This window comes from Nerophis ophidion, linkage group LG28 (assembly GCF_033978795.1).
Source record: "Nerophis ophidion isolate RoL-2023_Sa linkage group LG28, RoL_Noph_v1.0, whole genome shotgun sequence".
NCBI classification, from domain to species: Eukaryota; Metazoa; Chordata; class Actinopteri; order Syngnathiformes; family Syngnathidae; genus Nerophis; species Nerophis ophidion.
Genome location: NC_084638.1, coordinates 21,823,393 through 21,845,552, shown reverse-complemented (window position 1 = coordinate 21,845,552; position 22,160 = coordinate 21,823,393). Strand labels below are relative to the sequence as shown.

General features: G+C 39.4%; 1 protein-coding gene across 4 annotated transcripts in view; it reads right to left on the bottom strand.

Annotated features, from left to right (window-relative positions):
- Positions 1 to 13,144, bottom strand: part of fggy (FGGY carbohydrate kinase domain containing) — a 45,040-nt gene extending 31,896 nt beyond the window's left edge. Inside the window, exons 1-3 of one of the 4 annotated variants that reach the window (XM_061890346.1) lie at positions 12,998 to 13,144; positions 8,671 to 8,884; positions 8,503 to 8,614 (exon numbers count right to left, since the gene is read on the bottom strand). In XM_061890346.1, the coding sequence (XP_061746330.1) occupies positions 8,503 to 8,614; positions 8,671 to 8,859 (301 nt within the window). In that variant the 5' untranslated portion in view covers positions 8,860 to 8,884; positions 12,998 to 13,144. Of the gene's footprint in view, positions 1 to 8,502; positions 8,615 to 8,670; positions 8,885 to 9,018; positions 9,171 to 12,997 lie in introns of those variants that run through there. The other 3 variants (XM_061890345.1, XM_061890347.1, XM_061890348.1) reach the window with 3 other exon arrangements.
- Between the last annotated feature and the right edge of the window lie 9,016 nt (positions 13,145 to 22,160).

Here is a 22,160-nt window from a genome sequence, read left to right as displayed (position 1 = left end):
ACATCCTATCCATCCATCCATCCATTTTCTACCGCTTATTCCCTTTTGGGGTCGCGGGGGGCGCTGGCGCCTATCTCAGCTTCAATCGGGCGGAAGGCGGGGTACACCCTGGACAAGTCGCCACCTCATCGCAGGGCCAAGTACATCCTAATAATGATATATTCAATCAGTCAATCAAATTTTACTCAAACTTAAGAAATGTCTTAAAGGGCTGCACAAGTCACAACGACATCCTTGGCTCAGATCCCACATCAGGGTAAGAAAAAACTCAATCCAATGGAAACACCCTGAAACTCTGGAAGGGGCCGCAGAAGAGAGACGGCAGATCGAGTGGTCTAAAAAGGGGTCTATTTAAAGGCTACAGTATACAAATTAGTTTAAGATGGGAATTATTTGCTACTACTGAGGTAGCATCTCTAACTGCTACAGGTAGGGCATTCCAGAGGATTGGAGCCCGAATAAAAAACGCTTTATAGCCCGCATGCTTTTTCGGGGCCCTTACGAATAAGCCGGAGTTCTTTGAACACAGATTTCTGGCCGGGACATATGGTACAATGCCATCAGCAAGATAGCATGGAGCTAGACCGTTTAGACCGTATTTTATACGTAAGTAATAAAACCTTAAAGTTTAAAGCCAAAATATTCTCCCCTCTTCCCTCAGGCAGGAGACTACGGTCCATCCAGACCCACACCACCCGCCACCTGAAAAGTTTTTTCCCTTCGGCCATCAGACACGTGAACAATACCAAGATCTGATAGCTCAAATACAGCTCATGTTATTCTATTCTGTGTTATATGTCTTTTATGTTGCACGATTGCGCCAGGTAAAATTCCTAGTTTGTGAACTCGTTCTCAAACAATTGCAATAAAAACTTTTCTGATTCTGATTCTGAAGTTGCATCTTAAAGTGCACAGGAAGCCAGAGCAGGTGAGCCACTATATGTGTAATATGACCAACTTTCTTGTTCTTGTCAAAAGTCCAGCAGCCGCATTTTGTACCAACTGTAATGTTTTAATGCTAGACATAGGGAGACCCGGAAATAATACATTACAGATGAGACGTAACGAACATATTAATAATAATGTCAGCATCGGTGGTGGACAAAATGGGATGAATTTTAGCAATATTATGAAGTTGAAAGAAGGCTGTTTTAGTAACACTCTTAATGTGTGACTCAAACGAGAGAGTTGGGTCAAAAATAATGTTGACATTCTTCATTTACCGGGTCGCTTTATATAATTGTTTTGTTGTCAAATGTAAATGTATATTAAGACAAAGCAATTGTGAGTCTTCTGCATAAGGACATGAACTCTTTTACATACCACAATGAGTGTGACACCTTCATTAAGTGCTGTGATAAAAAAACATCTAATATTAAATGTGGCAAGAACACAACAGATTAACTTAGAAACCCAGGCAAGTGACTACACATGAGCCAGTGGTCATTAAAGACCAGACTATCAATCGGGGGACAGCTGATAAATATTTAGGGGTCCATGTTGAAAACTTGCTTAGCTGGAAATTGCATATTGATCATTTGTGCAACAAACTGCAACAGAGACTATATTTTTGAGATGACAGAGGCTGTCTGGGGTTAGCAATCAGATCATGCTAATTTTCTACAAAGCTATTTTAGAGAGCCTAATAAGATACGGAATTATAGCATGGTTTGGCAACCTAACTGTACAACTGAAAAAACGATTGGCTAACATGAACAAAACAGCAATGAATATTAATTGGTATGTAGCGCTATGAGTATAGTATATAGCGTACATCCTTTGTATAACCAATCAGTTATGACACAAGCAACAACAATCTCTTCAGATTCCACACACCCACTGTCCTCAGAAAACAAACTTCTCCCATTTGGAAGAAGACACCTTATACCAAAGTGCAAAACAAACCATCTCAAATTATTTTTTGTTGTAGCTTCTATCAAGCTGTTGAATATTTGCCAAAAAATAGTGCAAGGTGCAATGAACACAAGCACTTAGCACTTTAAATGGTCTATTTCTGTGTTGCCATTTTAAAGTACTGTATTTCCTTTTTCTAAGCCCTGCTTTGTTAATGTTTGTTTTATTGTCTGTATTTTTATGTGAATATCTTATATGCCTTATGAAACAATAATGTAACAAAATTAACAAAACAAATTTCCACAACGGGACAATAAAATTTTGTCTGACCCTTCAAAACCAACTAAGACAGAACTGAGGTAATTAGTCAATATTGTAGCGACAAACTTTCTTATCATCGAGTTAAAAATAGCATCTTGAAGCAAAACGTGAACATAAGGATGCATATATATATATGCCTCATGGGCAGCAAACAAAACAACAAACTATGCTGGCTGAGTTGACCTGTGTTTAGCACAGATAAATTACAGAAACTATTTAGGCCACGTAACATCTGTGAAGACTAATTGCCAACTGACAAAATAAAAACTACTTTGGAGGTACCAAAAAAAAAAAAAGAGACCAACACTGCTATCTGAAAAGGTAAATAGGCTTGTTCGTTTAAGCAACTGCTTAAAACGGGGGTCAGCAACCCGCGGCTCTTAAGCCACGAGCGGCTCTTAAGCGGCACGCTGGTAGTTTCATGGAGCTTTTTCAAAAATGTATGGAAATGGAAAAAAAATGGGGTGAAAAATATGTTTTTGTTGTAATATGGTTACAGGAGTAGGACAAACACAGCACAAACCTTCCTAATTGTTAGAAAGCCCACTGTTTAATATGATTGTGTTTATGCTTCACTGATGAGAGTATTTGGCGAGTGCTGTTTTGTCCTACTAGTTTCAGCCGCCCTTAAACTCACCATTGTGTGGACTGTGACTCAACTTTGTTTAGATGTATATCTTTCTCCGACGCTGCCACAGAAAGACATGTTTTATGCCACTCCTTTGTCTCATTTTGTCCACCAAAGGTTTTATACCGTGCGTGAATGCACAAAAGGTGAGCTTTGTTGATGTTATTGACTTGTCGGAGTGCTAATCAGGCATATTTGGTCAGTACATGACTGCAAGCTAATCGATGCTAACATGCTATTTAGGCTAGCTATATGTACATATTGCATAATTTTGCCTTGTTTGTAGGTATATTTGAGCTGATTTAATTTCCTTTACTTATGTCCTCTGTGTATTTAATTTATATTTGCATGTCTAATGACACACTATATGTATGTATTATTGGCTGCATTTTTGATAGTTGTTAGTGTGCTATGTTGTTTCAGACCACAGCAAACGTTACCCAGTTTGCAAAGATTGTAATAAACCCATTAGAAGAAGACAGCCTGTCGTTTGCTTTAACTTGGACACACACTAATATACCTTCGGCCATTCTAAGAGCGTAATTACCAGGAGTTATCTCACACACTGAGAAGTTTTACTAATCTTTTCCAATGTTGTAAAAATGTGTAGAATAAATATTACATTTCAAGATTTCTGTCAATAAAAATTTGCGTCAGCCTCCGACACAATCATTTTGATAGTAGGCTAAGATAGCTAATTGGAAAATTACATCATGTGTTGTCTTCATTGTAACACTTATATAAGACTCTTAAAGTCATTTTGAAAGTCTAATATAGCTAATATAGACACTTACATCATGTATTGCCATCATTGTAACACTTATATAAGTCTTTTAATTGTTTGCGGCTCCAGATTGATTACTTTCTTGTATTTGTGGTCCATTATGTCTCTTTTGACATTTTGGGTTGCCGACCCCTGGGTTAAAATAAGGAAGCGTAAATGCAGGTGTAAATTGTGCACTATCTGTACCAGTTTTGAAATATTTTTGCAAAAGTTAAAAATGTGTACTTAATTCTTACAATACTTACCATCACCAATTTTTGAGCAAGTAATTTCAGTAATCATTTAAAAATGTTTCTGTATTACATTCTGACTGCATGATTGCATTTGGATTCACTGTTGGCGTTAACGCACTTTTTGTATCTTTTTACGCATTGAAATTAGAAAGGACGCGCATTTTCAGAGGTCCACAGTTTGTTTGTTTTTTCTAATCGAACCTGCCAATTCCATGTCAAAACTGTTTTGTTTGTATTAGCTGAGTCAAATTTTACTTTCTCACTGAAATAAATACACCTACAACTTATCAAATACAAATATACAAAACGCGGATGTAAAGTTGAGATTCTTGAAGGAAAGTAGAAAGTGAACGTTTATAAGATAATGCATTTACATAAAAATGTGTTTTCTCTTTTAGATGAATTAAGTAACGTTTATGACAATCTTTTTCCAAAACACAATATAGAATATGAGTTATAATAGGATAATGCATACATTTATCATACATCCATTTTCTACCGCTTATTCCCTTTTTTTGGAGGTCGCGGGGGGCACTGGCGTCTATCTCAGCTACAACGGGGCGGAAAGCGGGGTACACCTTGGACAAGTCACCACCTCATCGCATATCATTTGTTTTTAAAACTGTTACAAAAAAGTGGGACCCCAAAAATTTACTGTGGGACCCAATATATATGACTTGATGGGGTCCCTGGGAAACCCCCATCCATCCATTTTTCAACCGCTTGTCCCTTTTGGGGTCGCGGGTGGTTCTGGAGCCTATCTCATCTGCATTTGGGCGGAAGGCGTGGTACACCCTGGACAAGTCGCCACCTCATCACAGGGCCAACACAGATAGACAGACACTCACATTCACGAACTAGGGCCAATGTATTGTTGCCAATCAACCTATCCCCAGGTGCATGTTTTTGGCGGTGGGAGGAAGCCGGAGTTCCCGGAGGGAACCCACGCAGTCACGGGGAGAACATGCAAACTCCACACAGATTGAACCCAGGACTACTCAGAACCTTTGTATTGTGAGGCACATGCACTAACCGCTATTCCACCGTGATGCCCCCCTGGGAAACCATTTTGAACATTTCTTAGTTCCAACACTGCTGGATCCATATATTGTGGTATTTTCTTGCACTTCCTTTACACTACATTTTTAATTGTTCACACAGTTAACAAAGTCTACACACAGTAAACAAAACCACTGTGTAGATTTGCCTATTAGGCATAGACTCTGCTTCACAGTTTTTGCGAAATATTACACACATTCCCATCTTGCACACAGATGAGGATTGTGATGCACACATCTTCACATCTTGCACACAAAAAGCAATTGTGATACACCCATTTTCACACACACGCTAGGATTGTGACACACACATCTTAATCTCCAGATTTTTTTTCAAACCTTTTTATTTGCCTCAGATTTGAATTTGTACTGCATGCCTAAATGACTACTGTGATATGTTATTCTACCTGACTGGTCAAAATAAATATTTGCAGTTGCAGCATCATTGAGCAGTTCTTGAAAAGATTACAGGATATTTTTACTTTCTCTTTAGGTCCTTGCGTATAAGCCTTCTTCAAAGTAAACAATGACGATTGCTATGGATTTGCCAATATATTTTGTCACGTTACAGTAATCATTCATCAAATATAGGGGTGTAACGGTACACAAAAATTTCGGTTCGGTACGTACCTCGGTTTAGAGGTCACGGTTCGGTTCATTTTCGGTGCAGTAAGAAAACAACAAAATATAAATTTTGGGGGTATTTATTTACTAAATTTGTAAACAATGGCTTGATCCTTTTAACATTGGGAACACTATAATAATTCTGCCCACGTTAATCCACATTAAACTGCCTCAAGTTGTTTCTTAGGTGAAATAAAATGACAACTTTTCTTCTACATATAAAAAGTGCAACATTAAACAGCTTCAAGTCAACTCATCATGCTTAATTTATTACAGCATTGGGGAAGCCTGTAGTTGATTTTTATTATGTAAATGTTATATTTTTATCAACATGTGATAGCATGGACCCTGCCATTCAAAACTAGGCTGCTACATTACTAATGATTAATGTAACTATAGCTGAAAATTCATCCCTGACCACCATGGAGTTTTAATTTAATATAATGTCCTTTTTTGCTGCTTCAACACACCTCAATCAACACTGTCCGTAACACACGCACACACACCCCAGAATGAGTTAACGTTTCGCTAAAAGCTAACTAGCCTTCACCTAAAGCCAGGACTGCGAGTGAGCTGAGCTGCAGATTGTTTCTAGAAGGTCAACGGGCTCATAGTGATGTTTAGAAAGTAGTTGACTTGGAATATAATTTGGGGAGAGTGAGTTGCTCCCCTGCTAAAGACCTATCTGCTCGACATCGACACTGAAGCCCTGACGGCATGCGCTCTGAATACGCACTGCTGATTGGTTACATACAAAGCCAATCAGATGGTTGTGTGGGCGGGACAATGCAGGGTGCAGTGCACAGACACAGAGGCAGAACGGAGCGGAGCAGCTTGTTAAGACTTTAGCATAGGCGGCTACTTCATTAGTAAGTGTTGAACTTGTTCGGTATTCCTCCGCACCGAACCGAAACCCCTGTACCGAAACGGTTCAATACAAATACACGTACCGTTACACCCCTAATCACATATGCTAAAAAGGTCGGGCAAAATGCCCCAAACATGTAATTTCGACTAAGTAAAATAGGGTTTTTTTACAAATTAGTTTTGTATTTACCGCTGTTCTGGGTAACTCACTCCAATAGTGTCTTATCATTTGAAGTCTGTATGAGTGAGATGACAATAAAACTGCATTTTTACAAATGCTTGCTTTATTTTGATGAGTGGGCATCATACTTGCCAACCTTGAGACCTCCGAATTCGGGAGATGGGGGTAGGTGTATATTGTAGCGTCTCGGAAGAGTTAGTGCTGCAAGGGTTTCTGGGTATTTGTTCTGTTGTGTTTATGTTGTGTTACGGTGTGGATGTTCTCCCGAAATGTGTGTCATTCTTGTTTGGATGGCCCATATTTGTAATAGTGTTTATGCGGCCACCCTCAGTGTGACCTGTACAGCTGTTGATCAAGTATACCTTGAATTCACTTATGTGTGTCTTTAAAAATCGCATATGTCATGTGACTGGGCCGAGACGCAATTTGTATGGAGGAAAAGCGAACGTGACGACAGATTGTAGAGGATGCTAAAGGCAGTGCCTTTAAGGCTCGCCCCCAATGTTGTTGTCTGGGTGGAAATCGGGAGAAATTCGGGAGAATGGTTGCTACGGGATATTTTAGGGCGGGGCACTGAAATTCGGGAGGGTTGGCAAGTACGATGGGCAAATGTTTTGACGGAAGTGTGTCATTTTGCAAATAATCTAGGAATGCAGAAAATTAATGTTGTGTTTGGAAAATTGTGTAAATCCTTTTGACAAAAGACATACAGTTAGTAAAATTGTGTGAAAGTAAATGGAAAAACACTGTAAGCAATTTAAAGGCCTACTGAAATGAGATTTTCTTATTTAAACGGGGATAGCAGGTCCATTCTATGTGTTATACTTGATCATTTTGCGATATTGCCATATTTTTGCTGAAAGGATTTAGTAGAGAACATCCACGATAAAGTTCGCAACTGGAGAAAAAATTTCTGCCTCTACCGGAAGTCGCAGACGATGACGTCACATGTTGATGGCTCCTCACATATTCACATTGATTTTAATGGGAGCCTCCAACAAAAACAGCTATTCGGACCGAGAAAACGACAATTTCCCCATTAATTTGAGCGAGGATGAAAGATTCGTGTTTGAGGATATTGATAGCGACGGACTAGAAAAAAAAAAACGCGATTGCATTGGGACGGATTCTGATTTTTTTTTAGACACATTTACTAGGATAATTCTGGGAAATCCCTTATCTTTCTATTGTGTTGGTAATGTTTTTAGTGAGTTTAACAGTACCTGATAGTCGGTGGGGTGTGTCCACGGGTGTGTTGACGCGCAGTGTCTCAGGGAAGTCGACAGAAGCTTTATGGACCGCACAAGCTCAGCTGAGTAAGAAGCGACTTTTTAACCACAATTTTCTCACCGAAACCTGCTGGTTGACCTTCGGTTGGGATCCATGTTTGCTGTGATCCATAGTAAAGTTTCACCTCCGTGAATTTTAAACAAAAAATCACCGTGTGTTTGTATGGCTAAAGGCTAAAGCTTCCCAACTCCATTATTCTACTTTGACTTCTCCAATATTAATTGAACAAATTGCAAAGGATTCCGCAACACAGATGTCCAAAATACTGTGTAATTATGCGGTTAAAGCAGACGACTGTGTGTTAGCAGCGCTCATATTCCCTAACAGCCCGTGACGTCAAGCGTACACGTCATCATTACACGACGTTTTCAAGAAAAAACTCCCGGGAAATTTATAATTGCAATTAAGTAAACTAAAAACATGCCGTATTGGCATGTTAATATTTCATCATTGACATATAAACTATCAGACTGCGTGGTGGGTAGTAGTGGGTTTCAGTAGGTCTTTAATGATTAATTGATCAATCACGATTAATCACAATTCAAGAGTGCAGTAAATCTAATGAAAAACATTCATTATTTGACGCTTCTAGTTATAACTCTTTTTGACCATCGAACATTCATGACAACGTTTTCTTTCGAGTGAAAAATACATCAACTCACCGTCCTTATTGACTGCTACAGGCTGGAAGCTTCGGTCCAACACAACCAGAGAACAGGTGGCATCAAAGCCGATTCCTCTCACTTGGCTCCTGTTTATTCCCCTCGTGACTTCCTAAACACGCACACAGAAATATAACATATCCCCACACAACTTGGTCATGACGTCACTACCTTGACGACGAGGCAGCATTTATCCCAGATGTCGTGTGAGGATTGTACATAATGGTCGGTGTGAGGCTCCCAGATGCTGATGGGCTCCTGAGCTGTGATCTTCAGGTCGCCATATCTGGTGACCAGCGCCGCCCTCACACTGGCCGTGCCAACGTCCACGCCGACATAGTAAACGTCATCCGTCATGGCGTCGATAAACAACACGGTTGACCTGCCAGTGGCGGAAAATGTGCGGAAGAGTTGGTACAATATGGGAAGACACGCGGGAAAACATAGCCATTGTTGTAAAAGTGACACGTGTTAGTACACAAGATAGCACAAAAAGAACAAAATCCTCGAACTCACCGAATGAGTCAAAGTCTGTTTAGCTGTGTGCGCGCCATGCCGTGTTTACACTTTACTGAGGGGAAAAAAGAGACTTTGAGCAGCGAATTCTCTTGGGGGTACGGATCGCGAAAGAGGCCAAAACGTACCAAATTGAGTTTTCAGTTTTTTTTAGTGTAAGTGTCTTTTATTTTAATCACAGAAGCCCGTTTCTGCTATAAAATAATTAAATACCCCAAGGGCAAGGCATAATTATGAGATAAAACGTAATATATTGTGAAATAAAAAAGCCATAACTGTGAGATAAGAAGTCGTAATTACGAGATTTGAAAAAAAAATCTAATTTATGACATTGAAAGATCGTATTTATGGGATTAAAAAGTCATTATTATGAGATTTTTTAAAAATCGAAATTTTGAGATCCACCCATCCATCTTATTAGTGATTCCTAAAGCCCAAAAAAAGTCTGCGGGCTATATAGCGTTTTCCGTTTTCTGGAATGCCCTCCCGGTAACAGTTCGAGATGCTACCTCAGTAGAAGCATTTAAGTCTCACCTTAAAACTCATTTGTATACTCTAGCCCTTTTTAGACCAGTTGATCTGCCGCTTCTTTTCTTTTTCTCCTCTGTCTCCCCCTCCCTTGCGGAGGGGGTCCGGTCCGATGACCATGGATACTGGCTGTCCAGAGTCGGGACCCAGGATGGACCGCTCGTCAGGACCCAGGATGGACCGCTCGCCTGTGTATCGGTTGGGGACATCTCTACAATGCTATTTCGACTCCGCTTGGGATGGTTTCCTGTGGACGGGACTCTCGTTGCTGTCTTGAATCTGCTTTGAACAGATCCCTCACGGCTGTGTTGGAGCCACTATGGATTGAACTTTCACAGTATCATGTTAGACCCGCTCGACATCCATTGCTTTCGGTCCCCTAGAGGGGGGGGGGGTTGCCCACATTTGAGGTCCTCTCCAAGGTTCTCATAGTCATCATTGTCACTGGCGTCCCACTGGGTGTGAGTTTTCCTTGCCCTTATGTGGGTTCTTCCGAGGATGTCGTAGTCGTAGTGGTTTGTACAGTCCTTTGAGACATTTGTGATTTAGGGCTATATAAATAAACATTGATTGATTGATTGATTGATTGATTCTTCCGCTTATCCGAGGTCGGGTCGCGGGGGCAGCAGCCTAAGCAGAGAAGCCCAGACTTCCCTCTCCCCAGCCACTTCGTCTAGCTCTTGGATTGTTTCCCTGGCTTCAAGACTCTCCTGAAGGTCACTGCAACTAAGACACAACAAACTCCCTTTTTTTATCTAATGTACATACACCTGTTGTTGTTGACTTTGGACTAGCGACTGCATAATACATCAAGGCCATGGAACAGAGACACACTGCAGGCTTACATACACACACATCCACAAAAAATGTACGCCACACATACCCCCCCCCCGACCCAACGCCCTCGACTCAAATCCCGTCGGGGTGATGAATGGATGGTCAGCGCCTGAAGAGCTGCGGCCTACCACCATGACCTTGAACTACCTTCCCTCTGTTGCTAGATATTTTGAGATGTATGTTGTAATATTTATATGTGCTTTGCTATGAAGGTTTGTTCCCACTCCAGACTGGGCCCCCTTAGGAGCCCAGTCTAGACTGTATTTTTTTTACTCATCTTTCCCCAGCGTTTACCTTTTTCCCATCTTTTACGGGTCGCCACATAAGCGTTCTTGTTCTGTAACCCTGTACACTGTTTGTTTGTCTAATCTTGAACAGGTTTGTGCTGAAAACAAAGTTTCGTTGTACTTGTGCAATGACAATAAAGACCTATCCTATCCTCCCTCTTGACGGGGGATCCCGAGGCGGTCCCAGCCCAGCCGGGAGACATAGTCTTCCATACGTGTCCTGGGTCTTTCCCGTGCTCTCCCTTAGACATAGGGTGAGAAGCCCTACCATTCGGGAGGAAGGAACTCAAAGTAAAGTTGCTGCTCATCCACATCGAGAGGAGCCAGATGAGGTGGTTCGGGCTTCTGGTCAGGATGCCACCCGAACGCCTCCCTAGGGAGGTGTTTAGGGCTCGTCCAACCGGTAGGAGGCCACGGGGAAGACCCAGGACACGTTGGGAAGACTATGTCTCCCGGCTGGCCTGGGAATGTCTCGGGAAGAGCTAGACGAAGTGGCTGGGGAGAGGGAAGTCTGGGCTTCCCTGCTTAGGCTGCTGCCCCCACGACCCGACCTCGGATAAGCGACCCAGGACACGTTGGGAAGGAATTTTGAGATAAAACGTTGAAATTATTTGATTATAAAAGTCACAATTATGAGATAAAAAAGTCACAGTAATGAGACAAAATATCGCAATTGTGAGATAAAATGTCTGAATTATGAGATTAAAAAAATTACAAAATGTGATAAAACAAGTAATGAGAAAATAGTCATAATAATAGAAAAGCCGAAATTACAAAACAAAAAAACATCTAAATTATGATAAATAAATAAAAAAAAAATTATGAGATAAAAATCAAAACTATAAAATAATACATCGAAATTATGAGTTGAAAAGTCAAAAATATGACGTTGAAAGATCGTTTTTATGAGATTAAAAAGGTCATTATTATTAGATAAAAGGTCGAAATTATGAGATACAATGTTGAAATTAAAAAGAGTCATAATTATGAGATAAAAAGTCCCAATAATGAGACAAAAAGTCATAATTATGAGATAAAAAGTTTTAAATATGAGATTTAAAAAAATTTAAATTATGATTAAGAAAAAAAAATTATGAGATAATAGTCATAATGATAACATAAAAAAACGAAATTATGCAACTTTTTCGTTGAGAAATGTTGTTCTTAAAAAAATTTGCTCACGCATTTCTTCACAAAGTGGTGACCCTCACCCCATCCTTGTTTGTGACTGACTGAGCATTTCATGGAAGCTGCTTTTATACCAAATCATGGAACCCACCTGTTCCCAATTAGCCTGTTCACCTGTGGGATGTTCCAAATACGTGTTTGATGTGAAATAAGCAGGGGCGTCCATGATAACGTTGCTTGAATGACCATATACGTTGCTCCAAAACTTGTATGTACCTTTCAGCATTAATGGTGCCTTCGCAGATGTGTAAGATACCCATGCCTTGGGCACTAATACACCCCCATACCATCACAGATGCTGCTTTTTGAACTTTGCGTCTTATAAGTGTTTGATGAGCATTCCTCAACTTTATCAGTATTTATTGCCACCTTTCCTAACTTATTTGTCACATGTTGCTGGCATCCAATTCTAAAGTTAAGGATTATTTGCAAAAAAAGAATTGTTTATCAGTTTGAACATCAAATATGTTGTCTTTGTAGCTTATTCAACTGAATATGGGTTGAAAATTATTTGCAAATCATTGTATTCCATTTATATTTACATCTAACACAATTTCCCAACTCATATGGAAACGGGGTTTGTACAGTATTATGAACCAAAACATATGGCTGGTGTCTCAGAAAACAAAGACGCACATTAAGATTTGCAGACGATCTGTAAAGACGAGTGGCCTAAAACCACACGGGTGTCTTCAGTTAGTGTTACGTCACATTTTCTGTAATTCATAGTGTTTTATTTTTTTTTTTAAAAACCCAAAAAACAGCAATTTAAAAGAAAGAAGTGTGGTCTAATATGTAATTTGTCACGAGTTCTTCAGCACATCCTGTCTTAACTCCATTGTGTTCTTTTCTTGGCGTTGCAAGGAAGCAGCACTGCTTGCGTGGAACAACTTAGAAAGCGTTCACATCAAATCAAGCAGCAAGACAGGAAGAAGCAGATGGTCTTCAACAAACATAGCACACACTCTGTTTGAAATTTCATCTGTCTCTCTCACTTCTTACTGTGTGCTCGAGCGCGTGTGTGTGCTCAAGGCTTTGAGGTAATCAAAACTTTGCTTTGCTGATACATCACAACACACACACACACACACACACACACACACACACACACACACACACACACACGCATACTGGCTTGCCTGTTTTTATTTCCAGTGGTCCCTGGACTGTCCCACCTACTGGCGACAAGGCCTCAGCTCCTGATTGGAGATGTCCATGCAGTTAGAAAGCAGCTACAGGGAGGAGGGAGCTTCTACAGCAGGGATGTCCAGACTTTTTCCACTCAGGGCTGCACACTGAAAAATGAAAGCATGTGGGCGGCATTTTGCTATTTTTCATTTTTGAAAGCAATACAATATTTAGTATAACCATTAGGGCTCCCCTCAGTTTGGGTAAATGTCAAGCCAGTACCCAAAAGGGTCTCAGTCATTAAAATGTAAGAAAAAAGACTTAAATATGTGTGTGTGTGTGTGTGTGTGTGTGTGTGTGTGTGTGTGTGTGTGTGTGTGTGTGTGTGTACATATATATATATATATATATATAAATATATATATATATATATATATCTATATATATATATATCTATATATATATATATAGATATATATATATATTTATATATCTATATCTATATCTATATATATATATATATATATATATATATATATATATATGTATATATATATATATATATATATATATATATATATATATATATATATATATATATATATATAAATGTCTTGATTGGATTATCCAGAGAATAGTGCTCGATACCGTGGTAGAGCGCAATATGTAGGTGTGGGAAAAAGTAGTCTTGTGACTTTTCCCTCACCTACATATATATATGTGTGTATATATATATATATATATATATATATACACATATATACAGTAGGGCAAAAAAGTATTTGTGCAAGTTCTCCCACTTAAAATGATGACAGAGTTCTGTAATTTTCATCATAGATACACTTCAACTGTGAGAGACAAAATGAGGAAAAAAATCCAGGAATTCACATTGTAGGAATTTTAAAGAATTTATTTGTAAATTATGGTGGAAAATAAGTATTTTGTCAACCATTCAAAGCTCTCAATGATGGAAGGAGGTTTTGGCTCAAAATCGCACGATACATGGCCCCATTCATTCTTTCCTTAACACGGATCAATCGTCCTGTCCCCTTAGCAGAAAAACAGCCCCAAAGCATGATGTTTCCACCCCCATGCTTCACAGTAGGTGTGGTGTTCTTGGGATGCAACTCAGTATTCTTCTTCCTCTAAACACGACGAGTTGAGTTTATACCAAAAAGTTCCATTTTGGTTTCATCTGACCACATGACATTCTCCCAATCCTCTGCTGTATCATCCATGTATCCATTTTGGTATAAACTCAACTCTTCGTGTTTGGAGGAAGAAGAATACTGAGTTGCATCCCAAGAACACCATCCCTACTGTGAAGCATGGGGGTGGAAACATCATGCTTTGGGGCTATTTTTTTGCTGTGGGGACAAGACCATTGATCCGTGTTAAGAAAGGAATGAATGGGGCCATGTATCGTGAGATTTTGAGCCAAAACCTTCTTCCATCAGTGAGAGCTTTGAATAGTTTACCAAAGTCTTATTTTCTACCATAATTTACAAATAAATTATTTAAAATTCCTACAATGTGAATTCCTGGATTTTTTGTTCAGATACTCTCTCTCAAAGTTGAAGTATACCTATGATGAAAATTACAGACCTATGTCATCATTTTAAGTGGGAAAACTTGCACAGTCGGTGGCTGACTAAATACTTTTTTCCCCTACTGTATATACACATATATATATATATATATATATATATATATATATATATATATATATATATATATATATATATATATATATATATATATATATATATTGGCTTCACGGTGGCAGAGGGGTTAGTGCGTCTGCCTCACAATACGAAGCTGCTGCAGTCCTGGGTTCAAATCCAGGCTCGGGATCTTTCTGTGTGGAGTTTGCATGTTCTCCCCGTGAATGCGTGGGTTCCCTCCGGGTACTCCGGCTTCCTCCCACTTCCAAAGACATGCACCTGGGGATAGGTTGATTGGCAACACTAAATTGGCCCTAGTGTGTGAATGGGAGTGTGAATGTTGTCTGTCTATCTGTGTTGGCCCTGTGATGAGGTGGCGACTTGTCCAGGGTGTACCCTGCCTTCCGCCCGATTGTAGCTGAGATAGGCGCCAGCGCCCCCCGCGACCCCGAAAGGGAATAAGCGGTAGAAAATGGATGGATGGATGGATTAGGGGTGGGCAAATTAATGCGTTAATTACGCGTTAACTCATCAATCTATTAACGCCGACAATTATTTTATCGCACATTTGCGTATGTTGTTTACATGCTTTTATTTTGTTAACGCCTTTTCTTAACAAGATGGCATCTCCCGGATGTACTTCGGCGTCGAGGGGCTCTTGGTAAAGATGGAACATTTGGCAAAAATACCGGACAATTCTACAAATGTCATGGCTGGCTTACAGCGTGGTCACTCCGGGATCACTTACGACCGCCAGACAATTCTGGATGTGGATAGATCGGGCCGTTTTGGACTGAATGACGCGTGCTTGCTAGACCGGCTAGCTAGCATGGGAATACTTTGCCGGCTACATCCAGCGGCTTGTGAAGCAGCGGAGTATTTGTGTTGTCTGTCTATTTATGAATAATGCAGACGAGGAGTGTTGGCTGAGTTCTTAACGTTTGCTTTCAGAGCGTGCATAGCACAACATACAAGATGCCGTCAAGGCGACACAACCTATACCGGGCTACCGCGCATGCTCGTCACTCCTGTTGCATGCTGGGTAGGGTAGTTATTTTTTTCCCTGGCTCATAACATCACAAATAGTACCATGTATATGCGTTCAGTTTATCAAAGCACCAAGCAAACAATCGGAAAATTCCCATCATATCAATTCCTAGATATGGTCATAATTATTTTAAGTGCACTACGCAGAATAAACACAACATTATTAATATTGCTACTACAGATAATTTGATCAAAAATTCTCTAAAACAGCCCACTACCTATAATATAGGTTTTTTAAACATAAGACCCTGATAAAAAAAAATGTTTCTGCTGTTACCTCAGAAATTGCCTGTTCAGATGTTATGATTGTGGCTCAGAGATTTGTATGTAGATTATATTTATTTTCCATAACAAACAGGATAACTTAAATACCCTGGCAGAGGCAATAAGCTTAAATGTTTGTATTTACATTTTTGAGTTGATTTTCATAAAATATGCTATTTAACTGCTACTGTTTAACAATGACTGATTTAAATTGTGTTTGCACAACAAATGTTTTGGCGCTTTTGTTCATGAGGGAGAATATTCCAATGAAGGTGCACGACACACTACTTTTGAATTCATTATTGGGCTTTGCATATACAATGCAGTTAATCGCGATTAATCGGAGAAATAGTGCGATTAACTTCGATTAAAATTTTTAATCGTTGCCCAGCCCTAATATGTATATATATATATATATATATATATATATATATATATATATATATAGTAGGCTCCAGCACCCCCTGCGATCCCAAAACGGACAAGCGGTAAAAAATGGATGGATGGATATACATATACATATGTATATACACATATGTATCAAGTTATGATCTATTCGTTGACATAAGTTTGAATTTCTAAAAAATGTTTCACGCCCATTTTGTCAAAAGAAACCATTTTTATTTTGCAGTAAAAACACAAGATATGCAATATTTTACCCCCAAAAGGGGAATATTTGATGTAATTAGTCTTAAATAGGTAAATATTTAGTGAGAACATTGCTTTTGGTTCATTACAGCTTTTTGAGCAATGACAGTTTGAAAAAAGTACTCGTCTCAAAAAAGTGTCAAAAATATTAATATATATAATTTTAAGGCTAAAATTTCAAATCTATTTCTGATCTATCTGTCAATTATCAGTCCTATGCCATTTTTGTCAGAGAAAACCCTGTTTTGTTTGTATGGCAGCCACACAAATAATGCAATATTTACCCCAAAAAGTGGAATATTTTTAATGTGAAGTATTCATACCAACATTGATTTTGATTAGTTATTATCTTTTTGAGTAATGACAGTTCTAAAGCAAAAAACTGCCTGCATGGCAGCTTTGCGTTCTTAGTGGCAATATTGCAACTTTTTTCTCTTTACATTTCACCTGTTTGCTCTTTTATTCCACTTTTTATGTTTTTTTTTGTGTAATAGTATATTTCAAATGTGCCACAGACCGTAAAAAAATTGTAGCTGCGTGGCACAAATTGGCCCTAGTTGGGACAGCGCTGTTCTACAGAGACCCAGCTTGAGGACAAATTGAGACGGGGTGATACTCCTCAGTGACCTGTGTGATGTTGGTTAACACAGGTGGTCCGGAACACACATGCACTAACAGCGAGTAGAAGTGAAACGACTCTGAAAGGGACTTAGTGGAGAGAACAAACAAATAAGAAAAACAAGTTTAAAAACCCTTTTTGAAGGCTTACATTTTGTTTAGTACTCCCACAGGGGTGTGTGAGGACAACATGTTTTGTGCAGAGTGTCCCAGACAGTCACTGTATGTTTCCTCTTACAATTGTTTACTACAGCCTGAGTGGCACACTTTGAAAAATACAAGAATTAGAGCTGCAAGCAGCGTTGAAACGGGCCGTCGCACTTTTGTACAACTCAGGGTTTAATGATACTCCATGGTCACAAAAAACACATGCGGTCCCGTCCTTACCAACCGACCGACCATCAAAAATTTCAGAAAGATCGGAGCATGTGTAAGAAAGTCATAAAGTTAACGTTAAACTCCCAACTATAGTCACACACACACTAGGTGTGGTGAAATTATCCTCTGCATTTGACCCTTCTCCATGTTCACCCCCTGGGAGGTGGGGAGAGCAGTGAGCAGCAGCGGTGGCCATTTTGGTGATTTAACCCCCAATTCCAACCAGGGCTGGGCGATATATTGCTATGCATGATATATCACGGGTTTGTCTCTGTGCGACATAGAAAATTACTATATCGTGATATTCGAGTATACGTTCTCACGCAGTTGCTTTTAGCTGCTATCATTACACTAGAGGCTCTTCTCAATCTTTCCTGTGTCTCCTTCTCACAGACAAGCGCCCCTTCTTACATACGTCACATACGTATACGCCCTCGCAGAGCTGAGATTTAGCAGCACTAGGTAACGTTAGCTGTGATGCTAGCAGAGCCGTGCGAGTGGTAATACCAGAGAAAGAAGGTGCGAATGAAGGAATAATTAATTCCCAAGAAAAACAGCAGGGGGTCCATTGTTTTGATTCAAGTGGGAATATGTCGAACAGACAACCGTAATTTGTCAAGTGTGGGGCAAAACGGCGTTGCTACAAAAAGTAGCATTACTCCTAATATATAGCATCATTTGAAAAGTCACCTGCTAGAGAATCAAGAGTGCTTAATCCGCATTTCAACATCTCCATCTCCAACAGAACTTAATAACGTCCGTAGTAACCTACCACATTGCGAAGGACGAACACTATTTATTTTCCTAGTATGCAGCTCATTTTTATTTGAAACTTAAAATGTCTCTGACAATCTTGCACTTTCTGTTTTGGAAATGACATGAATGTTTGTGCCATTGCTTAATAACTGTTTAATAAATACAGTTTTGGTCAATTGACTTAGTTGTGATTTCCTTCTCTGCATGAAAGTTTAAAATAAGCATATATTAATGCAGTATGAACAAGAATGTTTTAATGTAGACACATAGAATCATCATACTGCTGTGATTATATGTATCAAGTCTTAATTAAAGGGGAACATTATCACAATTTCAAAAGAGTTAAAAACAATGAAAATCAGTTCCCAGTGGCTTGTTTTATTTTTTGAAGTTTTTTTCAAAATTTTACATCTCCCAGAATATCACAAAAAAAAGCTTTAAAGTGCTTGATTTTCGATATTTGCGATGCGACTGTCTATTTCCCTGTGACGTCATACAGTGCTGCCAATACAAACAAACAATGGCGAATAGCACAGCAAAATATAGCGACATTAGCTCGGATTCAGACTCGGATTTCAGCGGCTTAAGCGATTCAACAGATTACGCATGTATTGAAACAGATGGTTGGAGTATGGAGGCAGATAGCGAAAACGAAATTGAAGAAGAAACTGAAGCTATTGAGCGAATAGCTATTGACGCTATTCGGCCATAGCGTGGGTGTACCTAATGACGTGGCCCATAGCATGGCTGCCTTATTAGCATCGCCGGTAAAATGTGCAGACCAAACGATCAGGACTTTCGGATCTTGTGACACTGGAGCAACCTAAATCCGTCGATTGGTAAGTGTTTGTTTCGCATTAAATGTGGGTATCTAGTTTCATACATACAGCTAGCGTAAATAGCATGTTAGTATCGATTAGCGTAGCATGTTAGCATCGATTAGCTGGCAGTCATGCTGCGACCAAATATGTCTGATTAGTACATAAGTCAACAACATCAACTAAACACACCTTTGTGATTTTGTTTACTTTATCGTTGCAAATGCATCTGCAGGTTATCTATACATCTCCGTGCCATGTCTGCCTTAGCATCGCCGGTAAAATGTGGAGACACTTCGGCACATTCAATGGGGTCTGGCGGCAGATTTTTTGCCACTTTCGCATCTTCGGGCCAGTGGTGCAACTTGAATCCCTTCCTGTTAGTGTTGTTACACCCTCCGGCAACACACAGACGAGGCATGATGTCTCCAAGGTTCCAAAAAATTGTCAAAAAAACGGAAAATAACAGAGCTGAGACCCGGTGTTTGTAATGTGAAAATGAAAATGGCGGGTGTATTACCTCGGTGACGTCACGTTCTGACGTCATCGCTACAAGACCGATGAACAGAAAGGCGTTTAATTTGCCAAAATTCACCCATTTAGAGTTCGTAAATCGGTTAAAAAAATACATTGTCTTTTTTCTGCAACATCAAGGTATATATTGACGCTTCCATAGGTTTGGTGATGATGTTCCCCTTTAAAGGCCGAGGCAAAATATTGAGATATATATCGTTTATCGATATTATGTTTAAAAAAGGCCATATAGCCCAGCCCTATTTCCAACCCTTGATGCTGAGTGCCAAGCAGGGGGATAACGGGTCCCATTTTTATAGTCTTTGGTATGACTCGGTCGGGGTTTGAACTTACAACTTTCCAGTCTCAGGGCGGACACTCTAACAACAAGGCCACTGAGCAGACATCAACATATTGTTATGTTCAGACCCCAACTTTAACCTCATATCAGTTTGGAAGGAGATCTGATCATCTATAGCAGGCCCGGGCAATTATTATGACTCGGAGGCCAAATTTAGAGAAAAAAAATGTGTCTGAGGGCCCGTATATCTATTTTTACGAACACTAATACAAAACCTCACAATAATGTCTGATTGAATGCTAAAAACGTTATGACAGACCACCTAAGAAAACGAAATGGAATTTTATTTTTTTTTACTGAATGAGACACCCAGAAAGTACATGAAAATTAAAAATGTGGGATTTTCAATATAAACCATGAACGATAAAACACTGAATATTGACAACACATGAACGTTACACCCCCTCTCGATCGACATACTTTACAATCAAGCGAAACGCTACAAAAATGCAACAAACAGCGAAATATGAAAGCGAAGGGTTAAAAAAAAATAAACCTACTATTTGATATATCTGATATATCACTAAGCTTTAGAACTTTGTTGTAAAAATCTCCTTCCGCGTCCGCCCCTGACACCCACATTTCAGGCTGGTTGCTCTGTGGAAACGCTCCCCACCCACACTGCTTGGTGCCTCGTCTGAGCTGCCGTGACTTAGATTACTATAGTAACTAATTAGATTACCATAGTAACTAGTATATCGTGCAAAAGCACAGATTCCAACCATTGAAATACTTTGTATAGTTCAAGATTTATGGTAATTTGAAAACATCACTGCACATCATAATGGCAGCAATGGTTTCCATCGTAAAGATCTAAAAATAAATTATCAATTTGCCCAGGTCTGATCTATTGTGAAGTAATAACAGTTTGCTGGTTGATGGCAAGGAGCAGTTTTTGCTAACAAACTCGGGCCACCATGAATGGGTCCTAATAGGAACTGACCCAACTGGCACATGAGGGTGTCATCATCATTTGTACCAATTATCATCAAGATCTGAATATGTTGAAAGTTTTGTGGCGAACCATCAGGTCAAAGTTTGGTGGCGTGCCACGCCCACATTTTATGGCATATGCAAAATTAATTCGCAATTTATATTCGCCCATCGGTTTAGTATCTGTCATTTAAACCGTGTTAATGCACGACCCCTGATTTTGGCCTAAAAAGGACAGACGAAACTCAAGATGGCCGACTTCCTGTTGGTTTTTGAATACGGGTTTTTGCGACTTTTACATGATACACAACTCCAGCGATGTTTGTGACGATACGTGAATCTGGTGGAAGGGGCTAATTATTTCTCATTTTAAAGGGGGCGCCATAGAGTCAAATTTCGTGTTCGGGAACCCCAAAATATAAACCATATTGCCAAAAGTATTTGGCCACCCATCCAAATGATCAGAATCAGGTGTGCTAATCACTTAGCCCGGCCACAGGTGTATAAAATAAAGCACTTATGCATGGTGACTGTTTCTACAAACATTTGTGAAAGAATGGGCTGCTCTCAGTGATTTCCAGCGTGGAACTGTCATAGGATGCCATTTGTGCAACAAATCCAGTCCTGAAATTTCCACGCTCCTAAATATTCCAAAGTCAACTGATGGCTTCATTTTAAGAAAATGGAAGATTTTGGGAACAACAGCAACTCAGCCACTAAGTGGTAGGCCACGTAAACTGACAGAGAGGTCAGCATAGTGCAAATAGTTTCTACACAGTCAGTTGCTACAGAGCTCCAAACTTCATGTGACCTTCCAATTAGCCCTTTTTTAATATCTCGATATTTCTAAGCCATATCGCGATACACGATATATATCTCGATATTTTACCTTGGCCTTGAATTAACACTTGATACTGTACATATAATCACAGCAGTATGATGATTGTATGTGTCTACATTAAAACATTCTTGTTCATACTGCACTTTAAACTTTCATGCAGATAAGGAAATCACAACTAAGTGAATTGACCAAAACTGTATTTATTAAACAGTTATTAAGCAATGGCACAAACATTCATGTCTTTTCCCAAACAGAAAATGCAAGATTGTCGGAGACATTTTAAGTGTCAAATAAAAATGAGCTGCATAATAGGAAATCAAATAGTGTTCGTCC